The sequence below is a fragment of the Verticillium dahliae genome, genomic scaffold (assembly GCF_000150675.1).
Source record: "Verticillium dahliae VdLs.17 supercont1.28 genomic scaffold, whole genome shotgun sequence".
NCBI classification, from domain to species: domain Eukaryota; kingdom Fungi; phylum Ascomycota; class Sordariomycetes; order Glomerellales; family Plectosphaerellaceae; genus Verticillium; species Verticillium dahliae.
In genome coordinates, this window is record NW_009276942.1 from 386285 (window position 1) to 413649 (window position 27365).

Below are 27365 nucleotides of genomic sequence, written 5' to 3' on the forward strand. Positions count from 1 at the left end.
TCATAATCTCCCCTTATGCCGGCGCCGCCGACGACGGGATAGTTGAGGGAGGTTTCAGGACCCGACGGCGTTGATACCCCCCTTTCACCACAATCAGCCCTGTCACGGCCGACGCTCGCGGCTTCCGATCTCTTTTGGGCTTGTCCACGCGCATCGGCAAGTTGGCACGACAAGGGTTAACGGTCCACCTAACCCCAAGCGCTTCTACACCAGTCCTCTTCCACGAATCCCCCAACTGTAATGGGTGGCTCTTAGGTCAACCGACTCCGATTCTCTTCGTTGCGCGTCACGAGACAGTGTGCTGAACCATGCCGCATTTCCTTGATTGTTTCTTCCGGGGAAGTGTCGAATGCCCGTTAGACGAAGAGGTGCTATTCTGTCATTTGTCGAAGGAAGGCCTGCTGCTTAGTGCGAGGAAGGGAGGGGGGAGACCCGGCCGTTGGTCTCGGCGTGGCTATAAGGTTGGCGCATGGACGACAGGCACGGCGACTCGGAATGGTTGGGGCGGCTGTGGCGACGACAACGACGCGGAAGAACACCAGCTCGCGGGTATGAAGGAATGCCCGTGACGGACGGGGGACAAAGAGCGATGATGGGAAGACAGCCTATGTTTTAGTCGTTTTGTTTTGTGCTGTTGTTTTATTTTTTGGTGTTGAGCGCCCGCCGTCTGCCTGTCGTCGTTACTTGTCTGCCTGTACTATAGTAGCTCGTGCTGAATGCCTGATTCGTCACTGACCAGATTCCTATGTTTTGTCGCAACGTGATGCCGTGCTGTTGATAATGCCTTTAGTTCGCTTGCAAGACATGAGGACGCTGGTTATGCCGTGTCCATGATCGGGTAGATGCTGTGGAACAGGAGCATACAGAAGAGGGGGGTGGGCGTTTAATTCTTGCCGTCTGGGCCAAACGGGGCACCCAACCTAAACCGCTGCTTCTGAAGTAGGTGGCCGAGAGGTTGTGCTCGTGAGACTCTCGGGGATGCTCCCGGTCTTGCTTGGGGGCTTGGTACAACCCTGGAACCCAAATTGAGTGGTGGATGTACGAAAAGATATATGTCGTGGGTACTGTGAAATGCATGTTCTGCGGGACCAACGACTTACTGTGATGATGGAAGTGTCCACCTCGAGTATCTTCTCATCGCAAAGTCAGTCATTAAGTGTCGATTTCGAGAATGGAGAGGGGACGCTTTTTGGTGTTCATGTTACATCATAAACAGATCGAAGGTCTTGCTTTCCCGTTCAATTTGCATTCTTCTGCTGAGGAGTCCAAATCCAAATCCGAAGGTTTGTATCAGCCGGTCCATGCCCTGCTTCTTGTGGGAACCTAACCTTAAAATGATACATGTACCACGAGGATTAGCGCTATGGGGATCCGTTTCTCTCACTTGAAGATTAAAGTCGCATCAAAAGGGTTCCTCGTTGCCCAGCTCTTCAGCCACAGGGAGGAGCTGCAACAAGTCACTCTTTACTCCGGGGGCGGGAGTATCAACCTGCCTAGGGAAATGCATCGACCATGAGCAGAAACTCGGGTAGCATACCCCAGACTCCCAGTTCACAGTCTTTGAGAATCATTTGGAGAATATACTTGGTGTCGTCCAACGACAAATATAAAGATGGAATCTTCAGTCAAAGAAAAGAGAAAGATGAACCACGACAGTCCTAGCGTGTTGGTTACAGTCTGAGCCCAACCGCTCGATGTCACCGGATGTTGTATTCCCCCCCCCCTCTATCTTTTCTCCCCTCATCTACGTAAAGCGCCAACAATTAGATACTGTAATCATTTACAAGGGAACAACCGTCCATGAATAGTTCGACATATGCCACGTGTCGAAAATTGCCCAGAATAAGCATGTCATGAGCATCATGACATGACAAGACACCCCCAGGAAAGTTCCCTAAAAGCATCGTGTAACAAGGTTCCCTAGCATGAACTTAGGAGAGCAACTGAGTCATCCCACAGGGAGCGAGACCGCGTGCTCCCAATGCCTGGGTACGGGGGGGCCTATAGCAGCTAGGATCACGTTGCTCGGAGGTGACTCCTTACCTTTCGAACACTTGGCACGATGCATCAACCTATTCATGGGCAGCATGAGCACCCCAATGTCGGTTAGGCGATCACCTGGACTAAGCGTCATATCGTCTCCATGTCAGAGTCACGTTGTGGCTTCTGACATCGGTGAAGCGACCTGTTAACGACCTGTGCAGTGGCTCCAGTGAGCTTTCTTGCCTTGCACGGCTTGGCCCCGTCCACCATGTCGCTTCATGCTTGATCCCAGCAAACGAGTGAAAGTACGTCTACCCCCAGAAGTGGCGATGGACCTGGTTGGGTAATGGGTATTGAGCCACCAGACGAATCATCAATACAAAACAAGGAAAAAAGCAGTATATCAATAGCCAGTGCGGCACAGCTACATGCGGTACATGTGTCGAAATTCCGGTAATCCCATCGACTCGATATTGACAGAGCCAGTTGGCTAATCTGGCGATCAACGACAGCAAGCCGACGAGGTTGGGCTCCGCCTGATTTTATTTTGCTCCGCCGACCTATTGTCCAATGTAGAGTGCGTCGAGAATCACTGGGCTGATCGCGCTCAGATGTCCAGAATAGGGCGAAGCAGTCCTGTAGACTGACTAATACAGGAGCACCAGTCCTGCGGCTGTTCCACAGGGGTGATGAGCGAGTAAAAAGACCCTATGTTCACTAGTGAATGCGAGAGGAACAAATCTGGAGATGGCTGATGGAGGCCGACACGGAGAGCATGAAACAAAGGCATGAAACACGGCTACGCGTTCTGGTTCGCCAACAATATCGGTATCGCGGTCTGCGGTCTGCCAATCCATTATTCCGTCCGATGTTTTGCTGGATTTGAGAAGGATATTGTTTTGAACGAAGGGGCTCTCTTGTGGTTGGCGATCTGGGGCAGACCCGAAGTTGCGGATGACCGACAGCAGCGCATGACTCGGAGGAATATATCCGGGACAAGTCATCAAGGCATGGCAACAGCAAAGGGCGTTGTATGCGACTACGACTCTAACCTTGTTAAGGGCGAGGCTGGTCGGACGGCCTATTCTGGCGTGCAGGGCGAGATGAACGGAGGAAGAGCTGAGGCGAAACCCAATGTCTGTATGTTGGTCGTTGACAGAAGACCAGCGGGTTCCGACCGGCGGCGAGGGCCACTAGGGCTTTGCATAGACGTCATCTATGCACCGGAGATGGCCTGACAAGCAATGACCTGGTAATTGTCTGTACGTAGCATATGGAAAGTCGGCTCCTCTACTCGATAATGGATGGCGATGTGAGCACAAGTCGATCGGTGTCCCATGCTGCCACAACCCTGCTCGCGACATCAACGTAAATCGCTAGAGAATAAGACGCTCACGCAACACGAGGTCTCTCTCAAAGGCAGGAACATCATGTAAGAAAGGAAAGCACCAATCGGCATTGAGGCCACGAGGAGGCACCTTGGCATTATCAGTCGACAAACCAAGTGGGAGGGAGCCAGACGCAGCGACCACATGGAACTGGAGACCGCTAATCCCAGCGGACCACACGTTGTGGCCGGGGCCCTGCCAAGTACTGCACATGCCCCAGCCTCTGCAGATCGGTGCCTGGCCACTTGGTTCTCGGTCACAATCGTGAGTTGCGCTGGACATGTTTGGTGCTCGGCTGGCCACGCAGCTCACCATTCATACTTCACGTCACTCTTGTCGAGGCCAGATGGCAAACCGACCACATGAAACTATCCTACCTACCCAGAGGCAATGCGGTGGCGAGAAGCAAGCCGAAGGAGCAAGAGGAGCTAGCAGGGTTGGCCAGGCCGACCTGGCCGCCCTGCATCTCCTTGGAATCCAAGGGGACAAAGGTACGATCTACAGTTTACGGACGAAGAGAAACTGAGTGAGCAGCGAGATCCCATTGTCGCCGGCTGATTCGGGCCTTGATTCTGAAACAGCCTGACGCAAGCGCAGGGGCTGTCATCCTTGCCCCGCCTCTTCTGACTTCCGCGCCTTCGACCGCCGCTTGCAACAACTTTCTCGACCTCACCGCCGCACCAAGCGCGCTCGGGGCAGGGTTCTCTCACAGCCCCTGGAGCCCCCTCCCTGCCTCCTTTGCACTCTCGGTCACCGCCGGCTCCACTGCTTCGAGAAGTTCTTTTGGCGGCGCTCTGCCCGGATGGTGGCCCCCCACCCTGCCCCCCTCTACATGTATCCCCCGCTGGCATTGCCATCCTGTCCAAGTCCTGCTGCGTTGGAAACAAGACGACTCCCATCACATTGCTTTAGAGTCTTGCCCCTTACCTCGCCGTCGGACCACCCGCCCACGAGCCTCTGCTCCCACTACACCCTACGGTCCCTCTTCTATTAAAAGATCCTCCCCTCCTCCCCGTGCCCACCTGCCCGTCATGGCCGACCTGACCCCAGCCCAAGAAGAATTCAACGACCTCGTCGCAAAGAACGCAAGAGAGACCAGTCGTGTACACCCCGAAGACCGCGACGACACCAACCCACACGACAGTCACGAACTAGACGAGGAAGACTCATACCGCGCCTCCCAAATCGACGCCGCCATGCGCATTCAACCAGCTGATCGCGACCTCAAGCTGCCCCCGGCAAGCTTCGACGCTGGCAGAACCACCGGTGTCAAGGGCGTCATTGCTGATGCGCGCAACTACGAAGAGGCGCGCAAGACTTCCTTCATCACGCGCGCAAAGAGCACCGTGAGGCGATCCATCTTCGGCCTCGACAGTCTGCAGAGCGCCCCGACTCCGAAACAACAGCAGCAAGACAGCGAAGACGACAGCCACGCGAGCGACTCGCCTGACGAGGAGGCATTCCTACAACAGTGGCGTGAGAGCCGACGGCGCGAACTGGAGAGCGATGCCAGCAAGTCCGTTAGGAACCGCAGGACGAGCCCCAGCGTCAGGATTTACGGGCGACTGGACGAGGTCGACGCACTTGGGTACCTCGACGCGATTGAGAAGGTGGGACGCGACACAACTGTCGTCGTCTTTGTATATGACCACGAGGTATGTTGTCCTTTCCATCCGAGTCTCGGTACCGAGCCGCATACTGACAGAGGCCCAGTCGGACGTCTCAGAAACGATTGAATCAGCTCTGCGGCCCCTTGTTCGACAGCATACGGCTATCCACTTCGTCAAGGTGCACTATCTCGATATTGAGTTCGACAACGCCGCAGTGCCCTCTATTCTTGCCTACAGGAATCAGGGCGACATGTTCGCCAACCTCACAGGCATCATCGAGATGATTCCCGATGACGAGCCATTCGGCCGCGACACGTTGCGGAGGCTGTTCGAGAAGCACGCCATCCTCTGAGGCCCTTCCATGTCTGTTTGCGACGGTCTTGACGATCGTCGCTTGTACTACCATGACTGCGATGCATTAATGCTTTCCTAGCCTTCCTCTTTCTCCTCCGCAACGATACCCTCCTGTAGCCGCGGACACGGGCGGCGCCTCGTTTTGCCGGCACGACTGGGCGCTTCACATTCGCTGTGGTCTGTCCCTACTTCTCATCTTCTTTTCCTTTATGGATTTTCTGTAACTCCTTCGCATGTTATAGAGAGCGCGTTGGTATCGTTCCCCCCAGGGAACATGATTGTGGAGGGTTGTTTCGGGAAACTGCTCGCCAGCGGGCAACGCGCGTCGCTGCTCTAGCGGTTGCACACCGGCCGACTGGGCTATGCGAAAGGACCCAACAGTGTAGTGTGTTCCACCAGCTGCGGACAAGGCGTTGGGAGGAATGGATTGGTGAGGTTCGAGGGGAGAGGACCGTCATCCGGCTACTGATTTGTCACCTGGCTGTGCTTGTGCTTGTCTTTTGTAAATTCTGCCCACTACTTCTTTAGCTAATGAGCGATAATTCATGACCATGGCTGCATGGGAATTGCAACGCTTGATGCCGCCTGACGCGGGCGGTCCTCTGAAGTATGTCATTGCCCCTGGGTATGCACCGAGGACCCCAATGCAGTCTCTATGGTGCCAAGCTTGTTTGGCCTCGGACTCGGACGAAACCAACAGTTGCCTTTGAGACCTAACGATGCACATGGTCTTCAACTCCAAGACAACGGACGAAGCGCACGAATTGAATCCTCATCGCGCGCTTCAAAGGCAGACACGGGATGGTGGGGCACCTGGAGGCGGGCACCTCCCTCCCCCTCCCCCTCCCCCCCACCATGCGAGGCAACGCCAGATGGTTATCGATAGCGCTCGATGATGCCATTAGGCAGGCATGGCGTCGACTGCATCGGTATTCGACCAGGCCATGACCAGGGGGATGCGACTTCCCCTCCTGTTAGCAACATGTCAGACTGTCAGACTGTCAGACTGTCAGAGGGGCCAAGACAGAGGGAGAGTACGAACGAGGCAGCCGCAGCGCCTGAAAGTAAGGTCTCACAGTGCATAACGCCTCGGGGAAAGTACCTCGGATTCGATGAGCATCACATCAGGTACAACCATCAGAACCGCGCACACACTCTACTGCATTAACATTTCCATGCGTTCTTTGCTTTCCTGCCTGCATCTCCTCTCTCCGTCGACCTCATTCTGGTCTCTTCAACTTTCCTGTGCATCCCACATACTTCACTTGCCGCATCCGTGTCAATCTTTCCGAGGGACCCATGCACAGTCCGACCAAAGAGACATGGTTGCGACGTGAATCACCTTATCTCTCCCGCCTGTCTGTCTCCAGCCCAGCCCAGCCAGCCCAACCAGAGGCACCGCGTGACATCAAAAGGCGGGCTTCTCCCTCTGCCTGGCAGAGCTCAGACAAGCTTCTAATCGCTCGTCCCGTGCTTCCCCGCCCTACCTACAGGCTCGGGCACCTCTCCATCGCGCATCAGCAGGTCAGGTGCTGCCCCTCTTGTACCATATCCGCCCCCTCCGCCCTGCTGGCTGGCTCTGGCTGGGCACAAGGCGTCAACACTGTCCTGGTTGGCGTTGCACCGAGCTGTGCTGCGCGGCCTTAGATCGAGGGGTACCTCACCTTCCCGTCGCCTTGGCGTCAGGCAGGCAATAGGCAACACGCTTCACTTGAATGTCCACACCACTTACAGACACCCTGTGAACACGAACCGCTGCCAACGCCCCTCCACCGACACCACTCGCTCCATCGACACTCTGCACCTTGAGGGACCAGAAACCTTGCCGTGACCACCGACTCCTCTCAGCCTTCCGACACATAGTCAGTCCTGTTCCTTCCTCTCCGCCTCAACCATTTCCTTTCTTCTTCTATTCCCTCCATACCTACTACACCAAGGTACGTTACGAGCCAAGCACCCTGCAACCCCTCTCCGACCCTACCCCTCCACCCCGAAACCGCTGCCTGTAAGCAAACCTCAAGCCATCCTGTTCTGTCACCACCGTGACTCCACCATTCACCACCTTTCTCTCTCACCCTCTCCCTCCCTCCCAGCTTCACTTTGTACCGCCTTGACTACTGCCCGTCTCTCCATCTTTCTTTCTCTGACAAGTCTTGAGGGACTCTACTGTGGCGCTCCCCCTGGCGACCTTGTCACGTCTGCCATTTCCGTCAATAGCCACCATCAAACGCCCTCTTCTGTTTGAGGGATGACGTGACGGCCGCGAGGGCTGACCCTTGACACCTCGTTATGGAAGAGCAGAAAGTCGACGCCTTTGTTCAGTCGATCGAGCCGAAAGCCAAAAGCCAAGCCCACGTATCTAATGCTCCGCCGCACCTCCAGAGCCGTCTTACCACGTTGTCGTCATCCGAACCATCACTGCGTTTCCCCCGGCCTCAAGTAAATCGACAGCTTGCGAGCTGGGTATTCTCCAGCCATCCCGACATCATGACGCCCACCGAAATGGGCACCAAGGCCAACGAGGCCGAGGACACCATCTTGGGCGAATCCGCCTACGAGTTCATCAACACCGACGATGAGAGCCATGATGGCCCGGACGGCCCTGCCGAGTCTCTCGACTCGTATGAATACACACAGACCGATGACGTTCACAGTCTGGCTGGCACAGAACAGTCGAGCGAGGGCCTCGACACCGACTCAGAGAGCGATGGCGAGGAGCAAGAGCAAGACGAGGAACGACACCAACACGATGAGGAGGCGGAGAAGAAATCACACGCATATGTGGAGGAGAGTCTTAGCAGCCCCTCATCTTCCTGCGATATGACTGCCGACGACGAGTTCCGCCACTATTCCAACATCGGGAAGCAGATCAACTTTGCAGAGCCCGACGCCGGTGCCGATAACGTGGCCAACATTGAGGTCATGCACACCATTCGGGAGTTGACCATCGGCGAGGCGGCCACTGTTGCTAAGAACATGCACCTCCCCAAGATCCCTGAGCGCCTGACACTCAGCATCCGACAGACCATGGATCACGACTGCTTGGCCATGTCAGCACAAAGGCCCCTTCATGTGCTGTATGTCGGCAACACGAGCCCGCGCCACCGCATTTTGCGTCGCATCTCCACTGCCCTCAACGCGCACAGCCCAGGCCTCATCCGTCCAGTCGGCGGCGGCGAGGGCATCTATAATGTAGTGCCCAACACAATGCCCGGCAACCTCTCGACGCCCTATGAGGAGTTTGTGAAAATGATTCCTACAAACACAAAGGTCGAAACGTGCATGCATGCAGAAGAGACGGTCTACGTCTCCGACTCGCTACCTGTCGAGACTATTTTCACCATGGCCCTTGAGGATGGCACGACGTATAATTCGGCCCACCCCGCCAATAGCGGCCCCATCGTTGAGCCCACTTACGAGCTGCCCCACATGGCCGTCTTCTACATCACGGATCAGGCTGGCGAGGCTGCCCGACGAACGCGCGATGCCGCTTGGGGGTTCATGAACCGCCATGGTGTCCCGTGCATCTTCATCTCCAGCGCACCGGGCTTCGACGAGTCCTCCGCCAGCTGGTCGAAGTATGTTGACCCGGCGGCTGTACATCTCCGTCTCGAGTCTTCGAACTCTGCCAATCCAGCGATGCGCATGCCAATTGATCTGGCTTCTTTCCTCGCCATCGATCCGCGTCAGATGAATCGAAATCTCGCCCACCTCACGGGTCTAGCGGAACGGTCCAAAATGCAAAAGGGCCTCTACAGCCGTGTCGTGATGACCGGAAAGAAGGTGATGAAGGCTTCGTTAACCGCCGACTCGCTGGCCGCGAGTATCCTGCAGAAAATCCTAAGCGCCATCTTCGTGCTTGGTCTGGTGTATGGTCTCGACAGCTATCTCTACAGGAGTCATTCAGATAGCCCGGCGCCATATGTGAGCTTGCCCAAAACCACGGTTGCCGACCTCACGACCTTGATTCCTGATTCTACGCCTGATTCTACGAGCGTCATCAATCTCACGTCATCTAGCACAGCTGTTGACATTCCACGCATTGTCGCTACACCCGGGAATGTCGCTCTGATGCCATTTTCCAACCTCTTCCCCGACATACTTCCCGACGCTAGTAAGGGGAATATTGTCTGCACAGCCGAACTTTATGGCCAGCACGAGATCCTGATCAAAATACCTGTCGGCACAAAAACTACGTGGCTCAACAAGGATTCCATTACGATTGACGTCCTTCGTGATGGCCAGATAGTTAAGACCAAATTCTCTTCCGTCGATGAAGGTCTTGTGCTGGATATTCCTAAGCGTGATGCCTATGGTGTTGTCGCGGTCACCGTCGTCACAAACCGCAGGCCGAAGATCAACGAGACACTCGAGGTGGATTTTGGTAGGGGAATCCTCACAGAAGCACTCCACGGCGGCAAGCGCTTGCTGTTTGACCTAGCCAGCACAGCCTCAGAGGCAACGAGCAGCCTGAAAGAGCAGGCCCTCGTCAAGGCTCAGGAAGTCTCGGACTACGGAATTGGAGCCTCGGACAGCCTCAAGCATACCGTTGTCGAAAAGTGGCACGAGATTGAGTCCGACTTGGCGGAACGGCTGCACAGGACGGCAGAGTTTTCTGACAAGTTTGATCTTTCTGTTGTCACTGCTCAGATCCAGTCGCGCCTTTGGTGGCTCCGCATTCAAGGAAAGATGGAAGAGCACGCCGAGTACGAGAAGAAGGCCAGGGTATTCCTCGCCAGAAGGCGTGACGAGATCCACAAGGCTGGTCAGTCACGCAGTAAGACACATCACAATGTTTCTGCGTGCCAACCTGGCGGCTCCCGGTGGTCGAAAAGGTGCGGTGACTGACACCAACTTCGATGAGAGTCGACATGATTGAACGAATTGGGGCCGCTGGGCGAAATAGCTTATTGGGGTTTTCCGACATGGCGTTTACGTGTTTCGGTTTTGCAATATCGGAGGAAGGGTTTACTGTCACTCCATACATACCACTTTACTGTTTGTCGAAAGGCCCATCTTGAGCCGCCTTTTCTCTTCTCTCATACCCACCCCTCCTCTGTCGATGCAGGGGACACAGAGCTTGAAAGTGGACCTTGAAGGCAAGGTTATGGATGCGTGCCCTGGCGTTCCTATGGAAAGAAACTCATTCAGGGCTGGCGTCTTTCCTCGAGTTTTGCCTAGCTTCTGGGTCGCGAGACGAAAGTATAGGTACGTTGGCAGTTAATAAAGCAATGAAGTGTGACCCGTGGTCGAATCGTGTGATTGCCTGTGACCGCCTACTTACGAGGCTCACTAAGGGGGACAGGGTGGCAAACTGGAGGGCAAGGCAGCTCCGTTGGCGACCCCACGATAGCTACTGTTAGTACCGTAAGGTATGGAAAGACAAGTCGCGGCCCCGCGTGGGTGAGAGCGTGGGTAGGTACCTTGCTCGAAAGGTGTGTCACTCAAACCCGGGTCGGTGTAATTGGGACAGTGCGCTGGACGAAAGGCCCCACTTAATCGCAGGTTGTGAATGAGGGGCTCGATCGCTGCCTCATTTTGGCTCGCCCACTTCGACCTGACATCCATTTGAAAAACATTGCAGCGATTACCTCCATCACGTTTGCGGAAGCTATCTGAGACCCTTACGAATCACCTTTACCACAGTAAGTTTCGACTGTACAAGTACTGCCCATGCTGGAAGCTCCTCCTTATTTACGTCGATACACGTTCTGCTCCCCACCGTCAGACATTTTGGGGGGAAAAGGAGGGGCACTGCGCCTAAATCTGGCGGTGATGGCTACCGAGTCTGGAGGCTGACGAGATTCGTTCGCGCCGCAGGAAGATCACAAGCACTCCGAACGTACAACTCCCCCCCCTTTGACCGAACATCATGTCTGCGCCCGAAGCAACCGAGCCCAAGGTTGAGGAGCCTAAGATCGAGGCGCCCAAGGCCGAGGAGACCCCCGCCACTGGCACCGCCGACGCGCCCGCTACCGAGTCCACCGGCGAGGCCGACAAGCCCGTGACGGCCCAGTCTTCCGTCTTCAGCATGTTTGGAGGAGGTGCCAAGAAGGAGAAGAAGCCCGAGGACGAGGACCGCGGCGACAACTCTGGCAGCAACAAGGCTCAGCGCGAGGCCGCTGCCGCCGCCGCCGATGACGAACAGGCCCCCGAGTCGGAGGACGTCCACTTTGAGCCCGTACACAAGCTGACGGAGAAGGTCGAGACGGCCACCAACGAGGAGTCTGAGGAGCAGCTCTTCAAGATGCGCGCCAAGTTGTTCAAGTTCATCAAGGAGTCCAGCGAGTGGAAGGAGCGAGGCACCGGTGACGTCCGTCTGCTGAAGCACAAGGAGAATGGCAAGACCCGTCTCGTCATGCGCCGCGACAAGACCCTCAAGGTCTGCGCCAACCACTACAGTGCGTCGAGTCGAGCTCCTACCTTGCTGTATTGCTTATGCTAACGATATGGAAGTCGTCCCCGAGATGAAGCTCTCCCCCAACGTTGGCTCTGACCGCAGCTGGGTCTGGAACGCTGCCGCCGATGTCAGCGAGGGCGAGCCCGAGGCCGCCACTCTTGCCATCCGCTTTGCCAACTCCGAGAGTATGTTAACGTTCTCTTATCTTACCTTGCAAGCAACTTACTAATCGTCACAGACGCCAACCTCTTCAAGGACGCCTTCCTCCAGGCGCAGAAGGACAACGAGGCGCTCTTCAAGAAGGCCGAGGATGGCGAGGCCTCCGGCGAGACCCCCGCCGCAGAGCAGTCGTAAAACCCTCGTACTCTTTTAAGATGGTTCATGAAAGACGAGGTCCCTGAATCACAGAATCTGCATGCACCAACTTTCCCCTGACACCCTCCTATCACACACACACACACACACACACTCACACATCACACGTACCGTTGCGAGTCGACACAATCGCTGATGCTTTTACCCTGACCATCGCTGATGCCATAAATGGCTCCCGTGGGGTGCCAATGAGCTCTGTGAGAGGCGCACAGAAGTGATCATGGTGAGGCTCTCTGGTTGTCGTGGGGGCAGAGCCATGTCCTAGCAGCCGGACCTGCCGCCCACCAGGCAGTGTAGATAGATTCCCACCACCAATGACACCATTCCCCATGAACATTGAATCAATAAAAAGAAGACAAGAAAGCCAGTGCGCTCGCTGCGGTGCAAGTACTGTGAAATTAATGCGTTGACTTGTGTATTTGGCGTAAAAAATGGTGAGGGGTGTGTGGCGGTTGGTATGTCATGGGGGTGTGGCGATAGTGGCGCAGTTTTGGCTTCAGCCTTCCCTCCTCCAACGTCACTACGCAACCTGTCCGGCCAACTTCTCCCTCTCGACGATACGATTATCCCACCGCATCACCCAGGCCCTCCATATCACGAAAGCGAATACGATCCACGACGCCACGGCGAGACAAGACTTTGTTGCTAGACCACCCAATAACCTTACACGAAAACGCGCTTTCCGAGGGAAGGTCACGACGCGGCCAACATGATTGTAGAGGTAAGCGCCCTTCGCGCCGCGACAGCGGCCAACCTTTACACGGTACTCTCACCTCCTGCCGCTGCATGCGATACACTCTATGTACCAAGACGAGACCATGGGCAGTGAAGCAAAGCCGTGTCGGCCCAATTGAAATGGATCGGCATCCTTCTGCAAAGCGCCCTCGCACCGAGCGGGAGCTAATCCTTGGAGTCGCTTCACTGGGGCGAACACGCCCAGGAGACTGCATCCTCAATCATGTTCTCTCAGTCCATTGAACCTCACTCTCTGCGTCCCCGTTTCCTCCAAGTCCCAATCGCTCCATCCCGCACCAGCGCGCGCGACGCGCAAAGCCACCCGCTTCCTGGTTGAGCCCGAGAGTGCTAAGTCTTATCGTGTCGCAGCGCAAAATCCGCCTTGTGACGGACCAAAATGTCATGTAAGTCTCCTCATTGAGTGCAGAGTGCTGTCAGGGAACTCAACTGACGCGACCACGACAGGCCCGACAAACCGGCGCAGGTCGAAGGCTTTCCCATGAGGAAATGGTCCGTCTCCATCTTCGTCTTGGACGAGGCAGGCGAGGAACATACGGCCGATTGCTTCCAGAAGGTCGTGTATAACCTTCACCCTTCCTTTGAGAACCCAACGCAAAGTATATCTAGTCGTGGCGACTTCCGACATACCACATTGTGCTAATCGTCAACAAGCCTTCCCCAAACCCCCCTTCACCTGCGAAAACGAAGGCTGGGGAGAGTTTGAAATGGTCATTGATTGCTACACGACGGAGAAGTCCAAGCAGTCCATCCCGCACGACCTCAATTTCCAATCCAACCACTACGTCTCCGAGCACACAGTCTCTTTTAAGAACCCAAGCCAGGCTCTTCAGCAGATTCTCCGCGAGACAGGACCTCTACCCAACGACGAGGACCGCGCCAAGCGCAAGGGCGCCGCTGGTGCCGCCGGCCCCAAGAAGGCCAGCCAAAAGTACGACTACGAGAAGATTGCCGATGGCCTCGGACGCCTCGAGGAGGATGACCTGCTGCGCGTGATCCAGATCATTAACGATAACCGGACCGAGGGCATGTTCATCAAGAGCGATGTGGACGGTGAGTGGCCTGGTCTCTCGTGCCCCAAAGGCAGCGCTGACGAATTCCCAGCCGGCGAGTTCTCGATCGACCTGTACTCCATGCCCGAGACGCTTACGAAGCTTCTCTGGGACCACCTGGTTCGTCTGCCTAGCACGGTCTCGTATGAATGCTTCAATCCCGCTAACCATTTCTGAAAGAACAAGAAGGGTCTCATCAGTTAGTCGGAGGATCGCATCCGTACAGGATGAGGGAGTCTACGTCATTCGCGAGGCTAGGCGTCTGGATCAGGAGGGCGGGGCGGGGGTATCTCATGTTTGATAATGGTCGTTCTCCGGGCTCTGGCACAGTGGGAGGGGCAGAATTGATCGCGCCCGGCTTCGGCAGCACACGCCAGCGCGCCCTGTGGCAGGGCTTGTTTGTAGAGAATAAGTCAAAAATCGAAAGGATATCGTTTCTCAATGGCGTTACGTGGGCCAGCAGCCGTTCGGACAGCAGCCGTTCGGATAACAGCCGTTCGGACAACAGCCGTTCCGACAGCAGCCGTTCGGACGGGAACATGGCGGAGCAGATTACGAAATCGAACATTGGAACCGTCCTAATCGATGCCTTCATCTAACTGTTCATATGCCTGGTGCGAGTGGCCGACCTGTCCCGGTCCATCCTCGCTTTTCATAACCGTAGGAGTTTTTACGAAATCATACCCAACGCCCCCCCCCTAAGTCCTGTATTACGCCACGCCACGCCAGAAACGAGGCCTCAACGAAACACCCGTGATACACAACTGTTCATGCGCCATAGTTTGCCCCGTCCATAACCGGGAATTGCGGATCCATGGCCATATACTCCAGCAGGTCGACCCCGCCAACGTTTAACCCCTCGGACGTCATGGCCACACCGTTCTCCATGTTCTGGAAGAAGGCCGCACCTGGTGGCAGGTACCACATTTCATTGCCCGGGTTTCCCCACTCAGATGAATCAAACATGTCCACCGTTGGGTGATCGATGGGGGGCGCCGGTGTCGAGGGGTTGAGACCCGAGGCCGACCCCGAAGGATAAGGAAAATTCCCGGCGCTCACGTCAAAGGGCGTCGCCGAGATGTTGGCCGCGATGTCGTCTGCAAGAAAGCGGTCAGCAACAAGCGACAGCCTTATGGCAAGGAAAAAAAAACAATACCTGGTGCACTGAGTCCATCACGGAGCCTGTTGGCGTGGGAAGACCAGTTCTGGCCCTCGCCGTTGGCCCCATGCCCGTGAACGCCATGGGCGGTGGGTTCCGGGCTGCGGCCGTCGCCCCCGGAATGCCCGAGGGTGGGAGCCTGGATGAATCTGGTGCGCAGCCTGCTGGTGAGAGACTCGAGCAGATCCGCAAAACGTATGCCGAGATGAACATCGTCGACGACGCAATTCCGTAGTGCCTCGACCGTCGAGTCCATCAAATCAATGCTCATCTTGACGTCGGAACGCGGAGCACCCAGCGCAAACGTCTTCAGCAAAAACATGGCTCCGCTGATGATGCGGAAATACGTCCGAACGGGCGCGTGCTTCAGGTAGTCACCCGGCAGCAGGCCCTCGACCACAGTCCTCAGGAGGTTGCGACACCCACTGATGACTTCCCTGATGCACTCTTGGTCGGTTGCACCGAAGCCGCCGAGCTGACCGAGAGGCAGCTTGCCAAAATAGTTTTGCGTCTGGGGGGACAGCTGAGTGGCACCAGCAAAGGAACCGCCTTGGGCCGCGTGCACAGTGTTTCCTGCATGACTCGCTGATCGCTCAACAACAGCCTGCAGCGACAATGAGTTGACATAGATACGTACATACTCGTACTCGATCGTCAGGACGTGGCGGATGAAGGGCGGCAAGCGGAAGCGCTCAAACTCCTTGTACCAGTCCGCCAGCAGAGGCCTAAACTCCTGCAGAAGCTCCGTGTACTTGCCACTCTGAATGATGTCGGTTGTGTGCCTTCGGTTGCGAAAGAGCTTTTCGTTGCCGAGAAACATAAGATTGCTAATGCCAGCCCAGCAGTGAATCATCTGGTCGTCAAGCTCCAGGTCGGGAATGTAGTTGAACGCGTTGGAGAAAGACGACGGGTTCGTGCCGGGCGTCGTGCCACCCTCGACAGAGCCGCCGGGCCGCTTACGGGAGACGGCTGGGTCGCTCTTGCGCAACGCCTCGGGCACCATGTTTGTCCAGCCAAGTCGACCGGCAAGTTGGGAGAGGTAGATAAGCAACAGCCTCTTGATACGGTTCGCACGCTGGCGGTACGATTCCTCCTCGTACTCGGGACGCGAGATGGCGCCACTGCGTAGCATCTCCTCGATATCGTCAAAGACACCCAGCTCGTAGGCAAGGCCGTTGGCCGTGCTGAGCAGCATCCAGCACATACGGTCACTTCTCCACGCCGGCTCGAGCCAACTCTCGATGCGCCGGCCGCCAATGCCGGCAGAAGGGCGTTGATTACCGTTCTCGTCTGTGCTGATGAGGTCGCCGCCTTCGTAGGACGGCAGCATCAGTTCGTCAATAGCCTCGTCCGGGGGGAAGTGCAGAGCACGAGGATGCCACTCTGTCAGGATCATGAGCGATTCGATGGTTCCCAGGGTGCGCAGGCTGCCCTTTCTCATGCCGCGCCAAGGCGCCGTGCTGCTGGTTTGGTCCTCCCCTCCAATGGCAGCAGCAACGCCCGGGGCACTGGCGCCGGTAGTCATGCTCACAAACCCGCCACCAAAGGCCTCCTGACCCCACAAACAACGCTCAATCATGCCACGCAGGTAATTCCATAGCTGCTCGTGGATAGCGTGCGAACGGCAGTGGCCTCCGGTGCCAGGGATCTTCCGGTAGCGTGACGAGATGGTCAGCAGCGTGACTGTGAGGATGGGCTCTTCGGTGAGAAGAGTCAGGTGGGAGGCAGGGTTGCGAAAGGTGGGTGGGGATATGGGCGTCAGCGGCGACAGGTACTCGTAGTAGTAGTCGATGTATTCAATGGCCTCTTGTGCGGTGAACCAGCCAGCTCTGACGAACCTGAACCTCTGCCAGGCTTTGACGGCGCTGGCATAACCAGGTTCGGTGGAAAGGTCACGAGGCCGCGCGAGATTGGGGTCTATCGGCTGCTGTTCTTGCTTGACGGATAAAGTCGGTCGGCGACCAGGCGGTGTCGGTCTTCCAACCGCGTTGGGGTTGACGAGGGATAGGGGTTGTTGGATGGATGCAAGCGACGCCGTGCTCTCGTGACGTTTGTGGGCCGGCAGTGAGCTGCATCAATTGTCAGTAGACGAACAAGAGGCGTCCCGTGTGTCGGGGAGGCGCGGGACTTACTTGTCTGTAGCCGCTTTATAGAGCAGGTCTAGAGCATCATGCGGGCCATAAACACCGGTGCGCAGCACGTCCTGGGCCTCTCTATTCTCCATGTGGGCATTCGACTCCTCCTCCGCGGCATAGTCGCCGATGCGCCTGCTGCCAGGCTGGCTGACAGTCGTGCTGGGAGTCGCAGCGAGGCGGGAACCATCGGGACGCGACAATGGCCTTTCTCTGCCGAGGCTGCCTCCGGGGGTCAGGGGCACATCGTTGTAGACGGAGCGGTCAACGGGAACATGCTGGCTATCGTTGGTGTTTAGTCGTTTTCGGCCATTGCGCATGATGTAATCGTCGGCGTCAATGTCGTCGTTGATGTCATTGCCATCCTCGGTCTTGCGCTTGCGTCTCGTGGCGCTGAAGAAACACTCCTTGCTCTCACGGCGACAACGCACACAGGGCGGTTCGTGGGGATTATCGACGCTGCCGAGGTCGCACCGCACCTTACGCCGGCGGCAGGGGATGCAAGCCTGATAGACGCGCTTATGCTGGGCAGCCTGGGTGCTGCCAGGCGCGGCTGCTCCGCTGGCTGCGCTGGCACCGGCGGCGGCCACGGTAGAGGAGCTCGCGCCGGGCAGCGACGGGCCGGATGAGGACGCCGGGCTCGTCGCATTGGGTGCCTGGGCGCCATAGGTGGCCATGATGACGGCGGGTACCGGTCAATCAATGGGGCCGGCGACAAGCAAGGGCGACCAGAAGAGACAGGGCGTACGAGGCTCCGGATTCGTGGGATGGAGTCGGAATGGCTGCAGTGATGGTAGGGTCGAGTCGAGTCGCGAGTCGCGAGAGTCGGGGGGAGATCGGTTTGCAGCGGGTTTAAGGAGGGGTTGGGTCGGTCTGGGGCGGGAGACGATGGGCTTTTTGTTGTAGCGAAGGGCCCCAGAGAGCGTGACCCGAGCGCCGGGCAATGGTTTTTGTCGGTCTGATGCGGGGTCGCACTGTTCCTGTCGTACGGCAGCGTGTGATTCGTGTGATTCGCCCCAATGGCTATGGCGCGTTCCCGTTGTCTTGATGACCGACGCCCTTTTCCCCAATCGATGGATGCTGTGGACGTTTAGGAGTCAACCAGCCAGCCGTGTCCTCGTTGCGAGATTGTGACCCAAGGCAAGGCAGGTCGCTGAGAAGCAAGAGCTAAAAGGACAGCAGGGTGCGTGTTTGCTCTTCTCGTGTCGGCCGGCTTGCCTCCAATGGCAGCAGCCTCCGCAACCACGGCCTGTGGTTCTTGCTCTGCGCCTTCCTTGTCAAAGCCAAGCACGATGCACTTGCATGACACCTGCCGTTACGGGATGCAGTGTTAGGTAATCGGCATTCCACCTTCCAACCAACATCCCCGCGTATCCAATCACGGGGACTACGGGCCTGCCGTCTGCTCGACCCCAGGAAGGAGAGGAGGGTGGAGAGCTCGCGCGTTCCATTCTTTCCGGCCGGACAAGCCTGGCAAGCCTGGTCACGAGGACCCTCATTTCCCCAGGTTAGGTCCGCCGAGCCTCAACAGCAACAGTCAGCTCGCAAGGGCCAAATGTTGATGCAGGAACACCCTCGAGGCCTCGTGACAGGTCACATGATGGCCAGAACAGCACAATGTTTTGTCTGATACCTAGCAACAACATACATGCCTTCCCGTGTCTTGTTCGTCGGCGGCAGACAGCCCTACTCGTCACTCACATGTCACATTAACGTCTGGCGCCCTGAGCTTGTATGTATAAAACGAACCCCTGGCCGTATTCGTTGTCGCGTCATAGGGTGAAAGTTGTACATGCAACGAGCGCAAGCAATCCTTTGAACTCTGTTCTGCCCCTGCAGCTGAGTGCGCTACGCAGATCCACCCTCGGCCCAGACACCGCCAGCCCCCATTATGTTTCCCAATGCCTCTTCGCTGGAACAGGAGGATCGCCACATGTGAACCGGTCCTGCTACCCTGTTGATCACCCACACCTAAGAATGGGCCAGAAAAGTCTACGTGCTGCCCTTGGATTCCTCCTTGGCCGTGTTTGCGGCGTTTGGTGCATTCTCTGCCGACGTGCTCACCTCGGGGGAGGTCTCCTCGGGGCCAGCAGCGTCAATGGGACCTGGCTCCTCCTCCACCGTTCCGTCGAGTGTCGTGGGTTTGAAGTCGTCTGGGGCCGAGCCAGGATCCTGTCCACGTCCGCTGTTGCTAGCCGAAACGCCAACGGCAGGCACGTCGCCGTCGAGAATCTTTTGTTTCGTGTCCCGCACAATCTTGTCAGCCTCGCTGGACTTGCCGCTACGCGTCGCGAGCTCAACGCCGATGGCGTTGTCCTTGTCGTTCTGGCTCTCGAGGAGCGCCGCCTTGTCAAACCGCACCACCATACAAGACAGGTTGTCCGTGCTAAATCTGTTGAGGGCGTGGTCCACGAGGTTCTTTGCTGCCGTGCTAGCATCCTCCACGTTGCGGACGAGGTCCACCGCCTCTTGGTCGGAGCAGACGTCCCAGAGCTGTGCTCATTAGTCAATCATCTCAAAAGAAATTCTAGAAACCACTTACGCCGTCGCAGGCAATAATAATAAACTCGTCACTCTCCGGGTGAATGACCGTCTCTGTCGTGTATGGATGGCCGGTCACGAGATCCTTCATATAGGTATCGCCGAGCGCTCTCGTCACAGCCAGGACGCCATTGACTCTGTTGTTGAGAATCAGGCCGCCGGCCTTGGAGATGCGAACACCCTCGTTTTCATCGCTGCCCTTGTGATCGTACGAAAGGCGCAGCGCCTTGCCGGATCGGCAGAGAATGATGCGAGCATCGCCCACGTTGGCCGTGTACAGGACGCGCTGGCGGAAAGCGGCACCCTTGAGCTTGGCGTGCGTCGCCTCGGCTGCAGCGTCCGTCTTGTTGTCGGTGGCCGCGTCCTCGGAACTCTTGGCCTTGCTCGCGGCAATTGTGGCGGGAGCAATGGCCTGGGATCCAGTGGCAGACCGCTCACTCGGGACCCGATCCTCCCAGCGCAGGACTGCAACCGCAGCCGTGCACCCGCTGTTCTTAAGCGGGAGCTTCTCAAGCTGTGCGTCGACTGTTGTGAAGGTCTGGTCGAGGAGTTCGGGGATGGGCATGTTTGGATTTCTCCGGATAATGTCCTCCAGAAGGATATGAAGTTTCTTGCCGCACCAATCAGCTGCAAAGGTGCCGGCATGACCGTCAAAAATGGCAAAGTAGCCATTATCCGTCTCGACCACGTCGTGATGCACGGGCTTGTCATCCACCTTGAGCTCGCCGATCTTGGTGTCGAGGGCCGGAGCGGGGGTCTGTAGGAAGTTGTAGAGAAAGGCGTGCGTGTCCTCCATGGTCCGACGGCATTTTTTGTTCCTATCTTCCCAAACGCCAACACGAAAAGTCGATCGGGGACCAGGGTGAGATTCGCCAGCCGAGTTGTTGTGAGGGCCTTGAGGCACAACGAGGGCTGGATCCTGCTTGCCAAGCTTCTGCAAAGGACTCTGGGTGGGAGCGTCAGAATGACTGCTGCCAAAGTTTAGAGTCTGCTTGGCCGATGCCAGAAGACTGCTAGCCTTGCTTTGGACACCGCTGGCACGACGCTTCTTGTCCGCCGAGCCGCCAGTGTCCTGTCTGCCGGGTGGGCTGCCATTGCCGCTCCTCTTATCGCCGCTGGCGGCTTGATCGGTAACCTTGACCGGGCCAGCGTCGGGCGAGGGGGCTTTACCACTGCCGTCGACTTGACCGTCGATGTCTTTGGGTTCCTTCGAGGCCGCCGGACTTGAGCTGCCGCCGAACATTCTGCTCAGCAGACCAGCTCCCTGGTTGGAGAGGCTGCGGCGCTTGTTGCCTGCCAGCTTTGTGGTTCGAAAGGAGGACAGAGCGAGATCGTTCGGGGCGAGGGCGCTGCGCTCAAGGGCTTCTGTGTTTGTATCGGATGCGGGGTTGCGTTGGTGTCGAGGTGAGATGGATGAGAAGCGTGGCCGACCGGCAAGAGGGGGGGGGGGGGGGGGTAAGGGGTGTTTCACGCGGGTCTTTCGGTAAGCGTCCGAATAGGCTGTCGAGGCCCAGACCCGTCTGCGCTGATTTCCCGTCGCGTCGCGTGGGTGTGACAAGTGTCTAAAGCAGTCTGATCAGCAAGAGAGCACCTTCAAGTTTGGCAGCCAACCGACGAGATACAGGATCAGTGCACCCCGTGTGTGGTTTACTTCTGATGTTGGAGAAGAGAGCCAGGGATGAGGGGGATATACTGTGGTGTGTAGTGGAGTGGCAGTAAAGCAATACTAGCGTTGGGTGGGGTAGGGAGGGTTGAACGTGGCAGATGGAAGGTGTGGTCCACTGGAGAGGCTCTGAACCACGATGTGAAAGGTGTTATGAATATGTGGTTGAAGTCGTAACAAGATGATTGAGACTGGTGTATGTTTGGATGACAGCGTGATGGTAGAGGCGACGAAGAAGAAGACCAGGTGTGTCGCCTAGAACATGGAAGACGACCACAGGTGACGTAGGTAGGCAGCGATTGCACTGGTGCCCGAGTGCCAGGTACAAGGCAGGCATGGCTAATCGAGCAAGCTAAGCTCACACGACTGTGCAAGGGAGGCGCTTACCGCAACGAGCTTGGGCCACAAGGTGGCGAACGCAACCACTCAAGTTTGGGTCTCACCAAGAATGCAAGCAACGAATGCAGCGATGGAGATTTACTGGGGGCTTGAGTTGCTTACTGACGAAACACAAACGTGACAAGATGCCAGTCATATGAGACGACGCTGCTGGACGGCGGGGAGCAAGCAGATGGACGTTAGAATCAGGGTCATTCCGAATGCTGCCAGATTGCGACCCATGGTGGCACGGGCTGACTCCAAAACGCCTAGCGCGGGGGTGGTTAAGTGGGTGAGGCTGCCTCCACCTGTGCCTCTTCTTGAAAGCTTGGCTAAGGCGAGGTTGCATTGTACCCCTCGAAAGTTTTCAGCACAGCATACAGACCCCCAACTCGGGGCTCAAGGCGCAATTCAGGCGTTATCCTCGGCCGTCTGTCCCTGGCCGAAATATGTGAAAAAATCTTAGCCCTGTGTGGTCTCCTGCTCCCCCCCGCGACACCCCTCAAGATGTTCCAGGCAAGGCCGACAAAGTTCACATCATGGGTGCCGTCCAGCGGTAGACCCGGCGACTCAAGACGCGGTGTGGTATCACTGAAGACTGCGCAACCACTATTCCGGAAGCGATCTTAAATATTCCCGACGATGCGAGGCAAAAAGACAACTGAATATCAGTTCGTTCGGCGCAAGCACAACAGGCAAAACGCCAGCTGAAATGCAACCTGGCACAATCCTCGTACTCCAAAACACCGCCCGCAAGTTCATGACTACCGTTCACTCTCTGCTGGCTAGCTCCACCAATGCATAGAGAGCCCTCACCGCCTGAGACTGTCAAGTCGTGCCTGTAGATCATCGTCCGCCCCGCCTCCGCCCATGCCGCCTTCGCCGCCAATGGCTTGCGCAACTCGTTGTTCCGGTACTGCGCTTGACTGCACGCCCGTGGGGGTCTCGCCGAGCTGCCACGCTGGTCAGTTTCGTAGTGAGTCTCCATTCGATCAAGTTGACGTACCGCGGAGTTGAGATCAATGCCAATCTCCTCCAACACTTGCTCAACCACCTCTTCCCCCTCCTCCTCCTCACCCACATCCATGGCATCATCGATCGCATCGTCCATCATCTCTTGCCTCTGCTCCATGACATCGTTCTCCCGCTCAAACTCCATGGCAATTCGTTGGAGTGCCGGCAAGTTCATCGAACGGTTCATGCTGCCAAGAGCAGTCGTAGCTCCCTTCATCGCCTGCATCATCTGCTCATTTGTGCGGTAGGTCTGATACGTAGGTTAGCTGACACGCGCACGGTAGATTGGCGGGGTAATCATGCCTGTAGGCGGAGAGAGATCTTTTGCAGCTGGCTGCGCATCGAATAGAACTTCTCAATATATCTGAATAATGTTAGCCCAATCCTGTCTGGCCTTGATACCGAGAGAACCCACCTTCGCGTACGCACGAGATCCTTGGCCTGGATCTTGCAAGCGCCCATTTGTCCCTTTTGCGCACTCTGTTTAATCTGCGTAACCAGCGTCTTCTCCTGCTTCTCCAGTTTGACTCGGATTTGGTCGAGCTCGCGAATCGCCTTGTCGAGCATGCGTTGGTTCTTGCGCAGGCGCTCCGCTGGCGTCATACGCTTCCCGAACATGTATTCCAGGATCTATACAGCCCACGTTAGCAACAAGCCGACTCTGTGCCTTTGAGGGTCCGCGACGCGGGCCGAGTGTCCTACATTCATCGTGGCGGTGAAGTGACTGGCGACACGAATACAAAGGTCGAGTATCCACGAGGCGCGGCCGAGATGGGTTGTTGTGTATGCCTGAAGCCTGGCGATGGAACTAGGAAGTTGGCGTTGAGGGCACTCTGCCAATGGACATGGGGTCGCCAAGGCACGCATCACCGGTCGGCCGGTGATAAGATAAACACATCTTATCAACCTGTTTGGACGCTTCCGAGCGATCTGTCAGCGTCACCGTGAGCCGCTGACCAATCAGAACCACTACTTACCTTGCAGTGGGGCAAATTTGCCGCTCTGGACCAAGAATCATGCAATGGCTTTGGGGACTGGATACCAGACGCAAAACATTCCCGATACATCCTTCAACCTACAAACGCACCCGACAATGCCGTCTTCCCTCGCGCAACCACAACTATGAGCCAGGACTACTTTTCCGGGAAGGGCAAGAGCCCAATGGGCCAAGAGGTCGAAAGCGACGATGCGGCGACCCCCAGCGCGCCCGAGCCATCATGGGCATCATCAACCAGCCGACCGCAATTCATGACCGTTGGCACAGGTTCAACATCTGCTCACGCCGCTCATCTCCAGGCGATGCTTGACCAAGACTCTGGGTACGGCGGCAGTGCCGATGGCGACTACAACACAAGACTTGCCCTCAACCACGCCACGCAACCTGATGTCGACCGCCGCTCGCCAGCCGGCGCCGTCTACCAGCTATGGTACAACGCACATCGCTCGGCGCTCGGTCGCTCGATCAGCAAGGTCGTCGAGCTCCTCAGGGAACTTCAGGAGATGAACGCCCAATGGCCCGCGCACTACCCGACTGTCCAACGAACCGAGGTCCCAGCAACGCCGAGAGGTCCCACGCGGCCTGGCTTCTCTCAGGCCCAGTCGACCATGGGCAACCCCCGAAGCTCCGAACCATCTTCGCCCGTTTCGCCGCCGATGCTGCGACGATCCATGACCACGGCTGCTGACGCGCACGAGGAAGCTGAGTCCAGCAGGGCTCAGGACAGAAGGAGGACAGCGGACGAGCCACGGCTGGTGACACCGCAAATCGCCCAAGACTTTTCCATCCTAAAGCTCGACCTCAAGCTGGGAGCGCTGCACCAGGCAGAGCTCGTTCACTCGCTTGAAAAGAGCTCCATTGCGTCGCTACTGGATGGCCAGATCAGTTCGAGCATCCGGCACCTCATGAGTCTGCGCGATCGCATCGAAGACACGTCCAGCAAGGTTCTCGTCACTGGCGACCTGAACGCGGGAAAATCAACCTTTTGCAACGCGCTGTTGCGGAGAAAGATTTTGCCCGAGGACCAGCAGCCCTGCACTTCCATATTTTGTGAAGTTTTGGACGCTAGGGAGAACGGCGGAATGGAAGAAGTACACGCCGTGCACAAAGACGCAACATACGATCGACACGATGAATCCACGTACGACGTCTTCAAGTTGGCTGCACTCGAAGATATTGTTCTCGACAACGTTACCTACACCCTATGTAAGGTCTACGTCAAGGACGTGCGGACCATTGACGAATCACTGCTGAACAATGGCGTGGTGGACATTGCGCTCATCGACGCGCCTGGCCTCAACTCGGACACAACCAAAACCACAGCCGTTTTCGCGCGTCAGGAAGAGATTGACGTTGTCGTATTTGTCGTTTCAGCGGCCAACCATTTCACCATAACCGCCAAGGAATTCATCTGGGCAGCAGCTAAGGAGAAGGCCTATCTCTTCATGGTCGTCAACGGATTCGATGTCATCCGGGACAAGGCGAGGTGTGAGAAGACGATTCTCGATCAAGTTGACTTACTCAGCCCAGAGACCGGAAAGGAAGCGTCGGAGCTCGTGCATTTTGTGTCAAGCAACGCTATCCCTACTGGTCCGCCTCCAGGCGCCCCTAGCGGTGGCGGTGGCGGCGGCAGCGGCAGCTCAAGCGGCGGCGGTGGAGGTGATGATCCCAGCGATGATCCCAAGGGCAAGGGCAAGGACATTGAGAAACTTCGCAGCTTCGAACACCTTGAGCAGTCTCTGCGCAGGTTCGTCTTGGAAAAGCGCGCCAGGTCCAAGTTAGCGCCGGCCAAGACGTATCTGCTCAATATTCTCAACGACGTCAATACACTAGCCAATGTGAACACCGACGTGGCACAAGGAGAGCTTGATCGAGTTACAGCGGAGCTGCGCGATATTGAGCCTCAGCTTGAGACCAGCAGGAGAGCCAAGTCTGAGGTTGGCGACGAGATTGATAGGACCATCGAACATACATGCAAAGAGGTTTATGACCACACGAGGAGCACGCTGACCTCCGCCATTGAGCACGCTGGCGACAACAACCATGGTGTCGAGTATCCTGGCATTTTTAGCGCCTTTGAGTATGCGGCAGAGCTCAAGGAGGCCATGATGGCTCACATTTCTGAGTCGGTTGCTCTGTGCGAGCAGCATGCCCGGGATCGGACGGTCGGCGGAGTCAACGCAATCAAGCAACTTGGCATTTTGCACGTCGGCGACGAGTTTCAAAACCTTACCTTCCGACCAGACGTCATGTTCAAGAGGAAACGCGACTCCATGGCCCGGCAGGTCGACGTACCCACCGAGCTATGGGACTTTGTTGACTGGACTACACTGTTTCAGCAGCAAGAAAAGGTCGCAGGAACTGGTATGGCTCTCACGCTGGCGGGTGCCCTTGTGCCGCGGGTCGTTGGACTGAACGGATGGATGGATCATGCTGTCAATGCTGCGAAATTCGTCAGCAATGACAACCTGCGTAGGCTCATCCTGCCTAGCCTCGTTGTCGCCGGTGAGTCTTGCCCACCCTCGCCCCCTTTTCGCAGCATCGTGTTGCTAATATGTGTCCTAGCCATCTCTGCTGCAGCTTATATACTCAACCAGATCCCTAATTCTCTCCCGCACCGCCTGTCGAACAAAATCTCGACACAGCTTCACGCTCTTGACTACGTCCACGACAACTCGACACGCATCTCGTCGTCTGTGCGCAAGGTGCTCCGTATCCCGGCCGACAATCTCCGCGTTGGCCTCGACCAAAGTGTCAAGGACCTTGGCATCCGCCGAGAGGAGACGCTCAAGGTCAAGAAGGAGAGCCAGGTGGCGCTCAAGTACTTCAGCAACTTGGTCAGATCAAGCGCTGACCAGCGTGCCCAGCTCGAGGCTGTCGACCTCGAGGCACCGCCTCCCGGCGCTGTCGGGGGCTCTCAATGAATCAGCGGGGCGTGGAATTTGTGAAGCAGAAAATAACGAATGGCATGGAAACGGCGTATGGAATTCCCCAAGGAAACGGCTCCTCTCAGTATTGTCCAGTATGCTCTTGTAAACACTTTCTACATAACTTTCTACCCCCCCCAAAAAGGCCCATTTTGAACTCTTAGACTTGCCATTGTATGATTGAAGCGAGCAGCCTGACAAGAATCTGAACCCCTGGTGCGTACCCCTCCTTTGTGAAGCCGCTTTGACCCCATTTAGCAACACTGCTCTCCGCACGTCTTCATCCCAACCCTGTTCAGCCATGTCAGTCAGCAGGACGCTACTGTCCCTGTGGACTGACAGCAAGCTTGGGTTATTTCATTCTCAAAGCTGGGATTCGTCAGTGATTTTTTTTCGGGAGAATTCTGCAATGAAATGGGAACGACCCACGTCTCCTGCAGTCAGCGTTTCGGCAGCTGAATGACGGATTCTTTCGAGCGAGGAGCAGTTTGAATCGCTGGCAAGGACCGATTGGACTTGCGTGGAGCCGCAGCAAGGCTCTCAAAGTCAAGGATAATGCCAAAGACAATGGAGAAACCTGTTTTCTGCAAGGCCCAAGCGCAATGGTCATGGCCTTAGGCTAAGAGCGTTATCCGCGAG

At 56.6% G+C, this 27365-nt stretch overlaps 8 protein-coding genes across 8 annotated transcripts; 5 read left to right on the forward strand and 3 right to left on the reverse strand.

Annotated features, from left to right (window-relative positions):
* Positions 1-4402: 4402 nt before the first annotated feature.
* VDAG_09690 (phosducin) lies at positions 4403-5333 on the forward strand (the record flags this gene model as incomplete). The annotated part of the gene is made up of 2 exons (XM_009658651.1): positions 4403-5026; positions 5085-5333. The coding sequence occupies 2 exons, from the start codon at positions 4403-4405 to the stop codon at positions 5331-5333; spliced, it is 873 nt and encodes a 290-aa protein (XP_009656946.1).
* A 2489-nt stretch (positions 5334-7822) lies between these two features.
* VDAG_09691 (uncharacterized protein) lies at positions 7823-10336 on the forward strand (the record flags this gene model as incomplete). The annotated part of the gene is made up of 1 exon (XM_009658652.1): positions 7823-10336. One exon carries the CDS (start codon positions 7823-7825, stop codon positions 10181-10183), a length of 2361 nt encoding a protein of 786 aa, XP_009656947.1. The 3' UTR covers positions 10184-10336.
* Positions 10337-11207: 871 nt separating this feature from the next.
* Positions 11208-12259, forward strand: VDAG_09692 (ran-specific GTPase-activating protein; the record flags this gene model as incomplete). Its single annotated transcript, XM_009658653.1, has 3 exons — positions 11208-11736; positions 11792-11920; positions 11974-12259. The coding sequence occupies 3 exons, from the start codon at positions 11208-11210 to the stop codon at positions 12087-12089; spliced, it is 774 nt and encodes a 257-aa protein (XP_009656948.1). The 3' UTR covers positions 12090-12259.
* Positions 12260-12819: 560 nt separating this feature from the next.
* Positions 12820-14092, forward strand: VDAG_09693 (transcription initiation factor TFIID subunit 14; the record flags this gene model as incomplete). The annotated part of the gene is made up of 4 exons (XM_009658654.1): positions 12820-12831; positions 13215-13249; positions 13311-13462; positions 13554-14092. 4 exons carry the CDS (start codon positions 12820-12822, stop codon positions 14090-14092), a joined length of 738 nt encoding a protein of 245 aa, XP_009656949.1.
* A 591-nt stretch (positions 14093-14683) lies between these two features.
* On the reverse strand, positions 14684-17883 carry VDAG_09694 (transcriptional activator ARO80; the record flags this gene model as incomplete). The annotated part of the gene is made up of 3 exons (XM_009658655.1): positions 14684-15012; positions 15072-17143; positions 17207-17883. The coding sequence occupies 3 exons, from the start codon at positions 17881-17883 to the stop codon at positions 14684-14686; spliced, it is 3078 nt and encodes a 1025-aa protein (XP_009656950.1).
* Positions 17884-18937: 1054 nt separating this feature from the next.
* VDAG_09695 (protein phosphatase 2C ABI1) lies at positions 18938-20990 on the reverse strand (the record flags this gene model as incomplete). Its single annotated transcript, XM_009658656.1, has 2 exons — positions 18938-19699; positions 19749-20990. 2 exons carry the CDS (start codon positions 20988-20990, stop codon positions 19199-19201), a joined length of 1743 nt encoding a protein of 580 aa, XP_009656951.1. The 3' UTR covers positions 18938-19198.
* A 1610-nt stretch (positions 20991-22600) lies between these two features.
* VDAG_09696 (DOA4-independent degradation protein) lies at positions 22601-23510 on the reverse strand (the record flags this gene model as incomplete). The annotated part of the gene is made up of 4 exons (XM_009658657.1): positions 22601-22741; positions 22795-23052; positions 23232-23432; positions 23505-23510. 4 exons carry the CDS (start codon positions 23508-23510, stop codon positions 22601-22603), a joined length of 606 nt encoding a protein of 201 aa, XP_009656952.1.
* A 414-nt stretch (positions 23511-23924) lies between these two features.
* On the forward strand, positions 23925-26723 carry VDAG_09697 (transmembrane GTPase fzo1; the record flags this gene model as incomplete). Its single annotated transcript, XM_009658658.1, has 2 exons — positions 23925-26304; positions 26365-26723. 2 exons carry the CDS (start codon positions 23925-23927, stop codon positions 26721-26723), a joined length of 2739 nt encoding a protein of 912 aa, XP_009656953.1.
* Between the last annotated feature and the right edge of the window lie 642 nt (positions 26724-27365).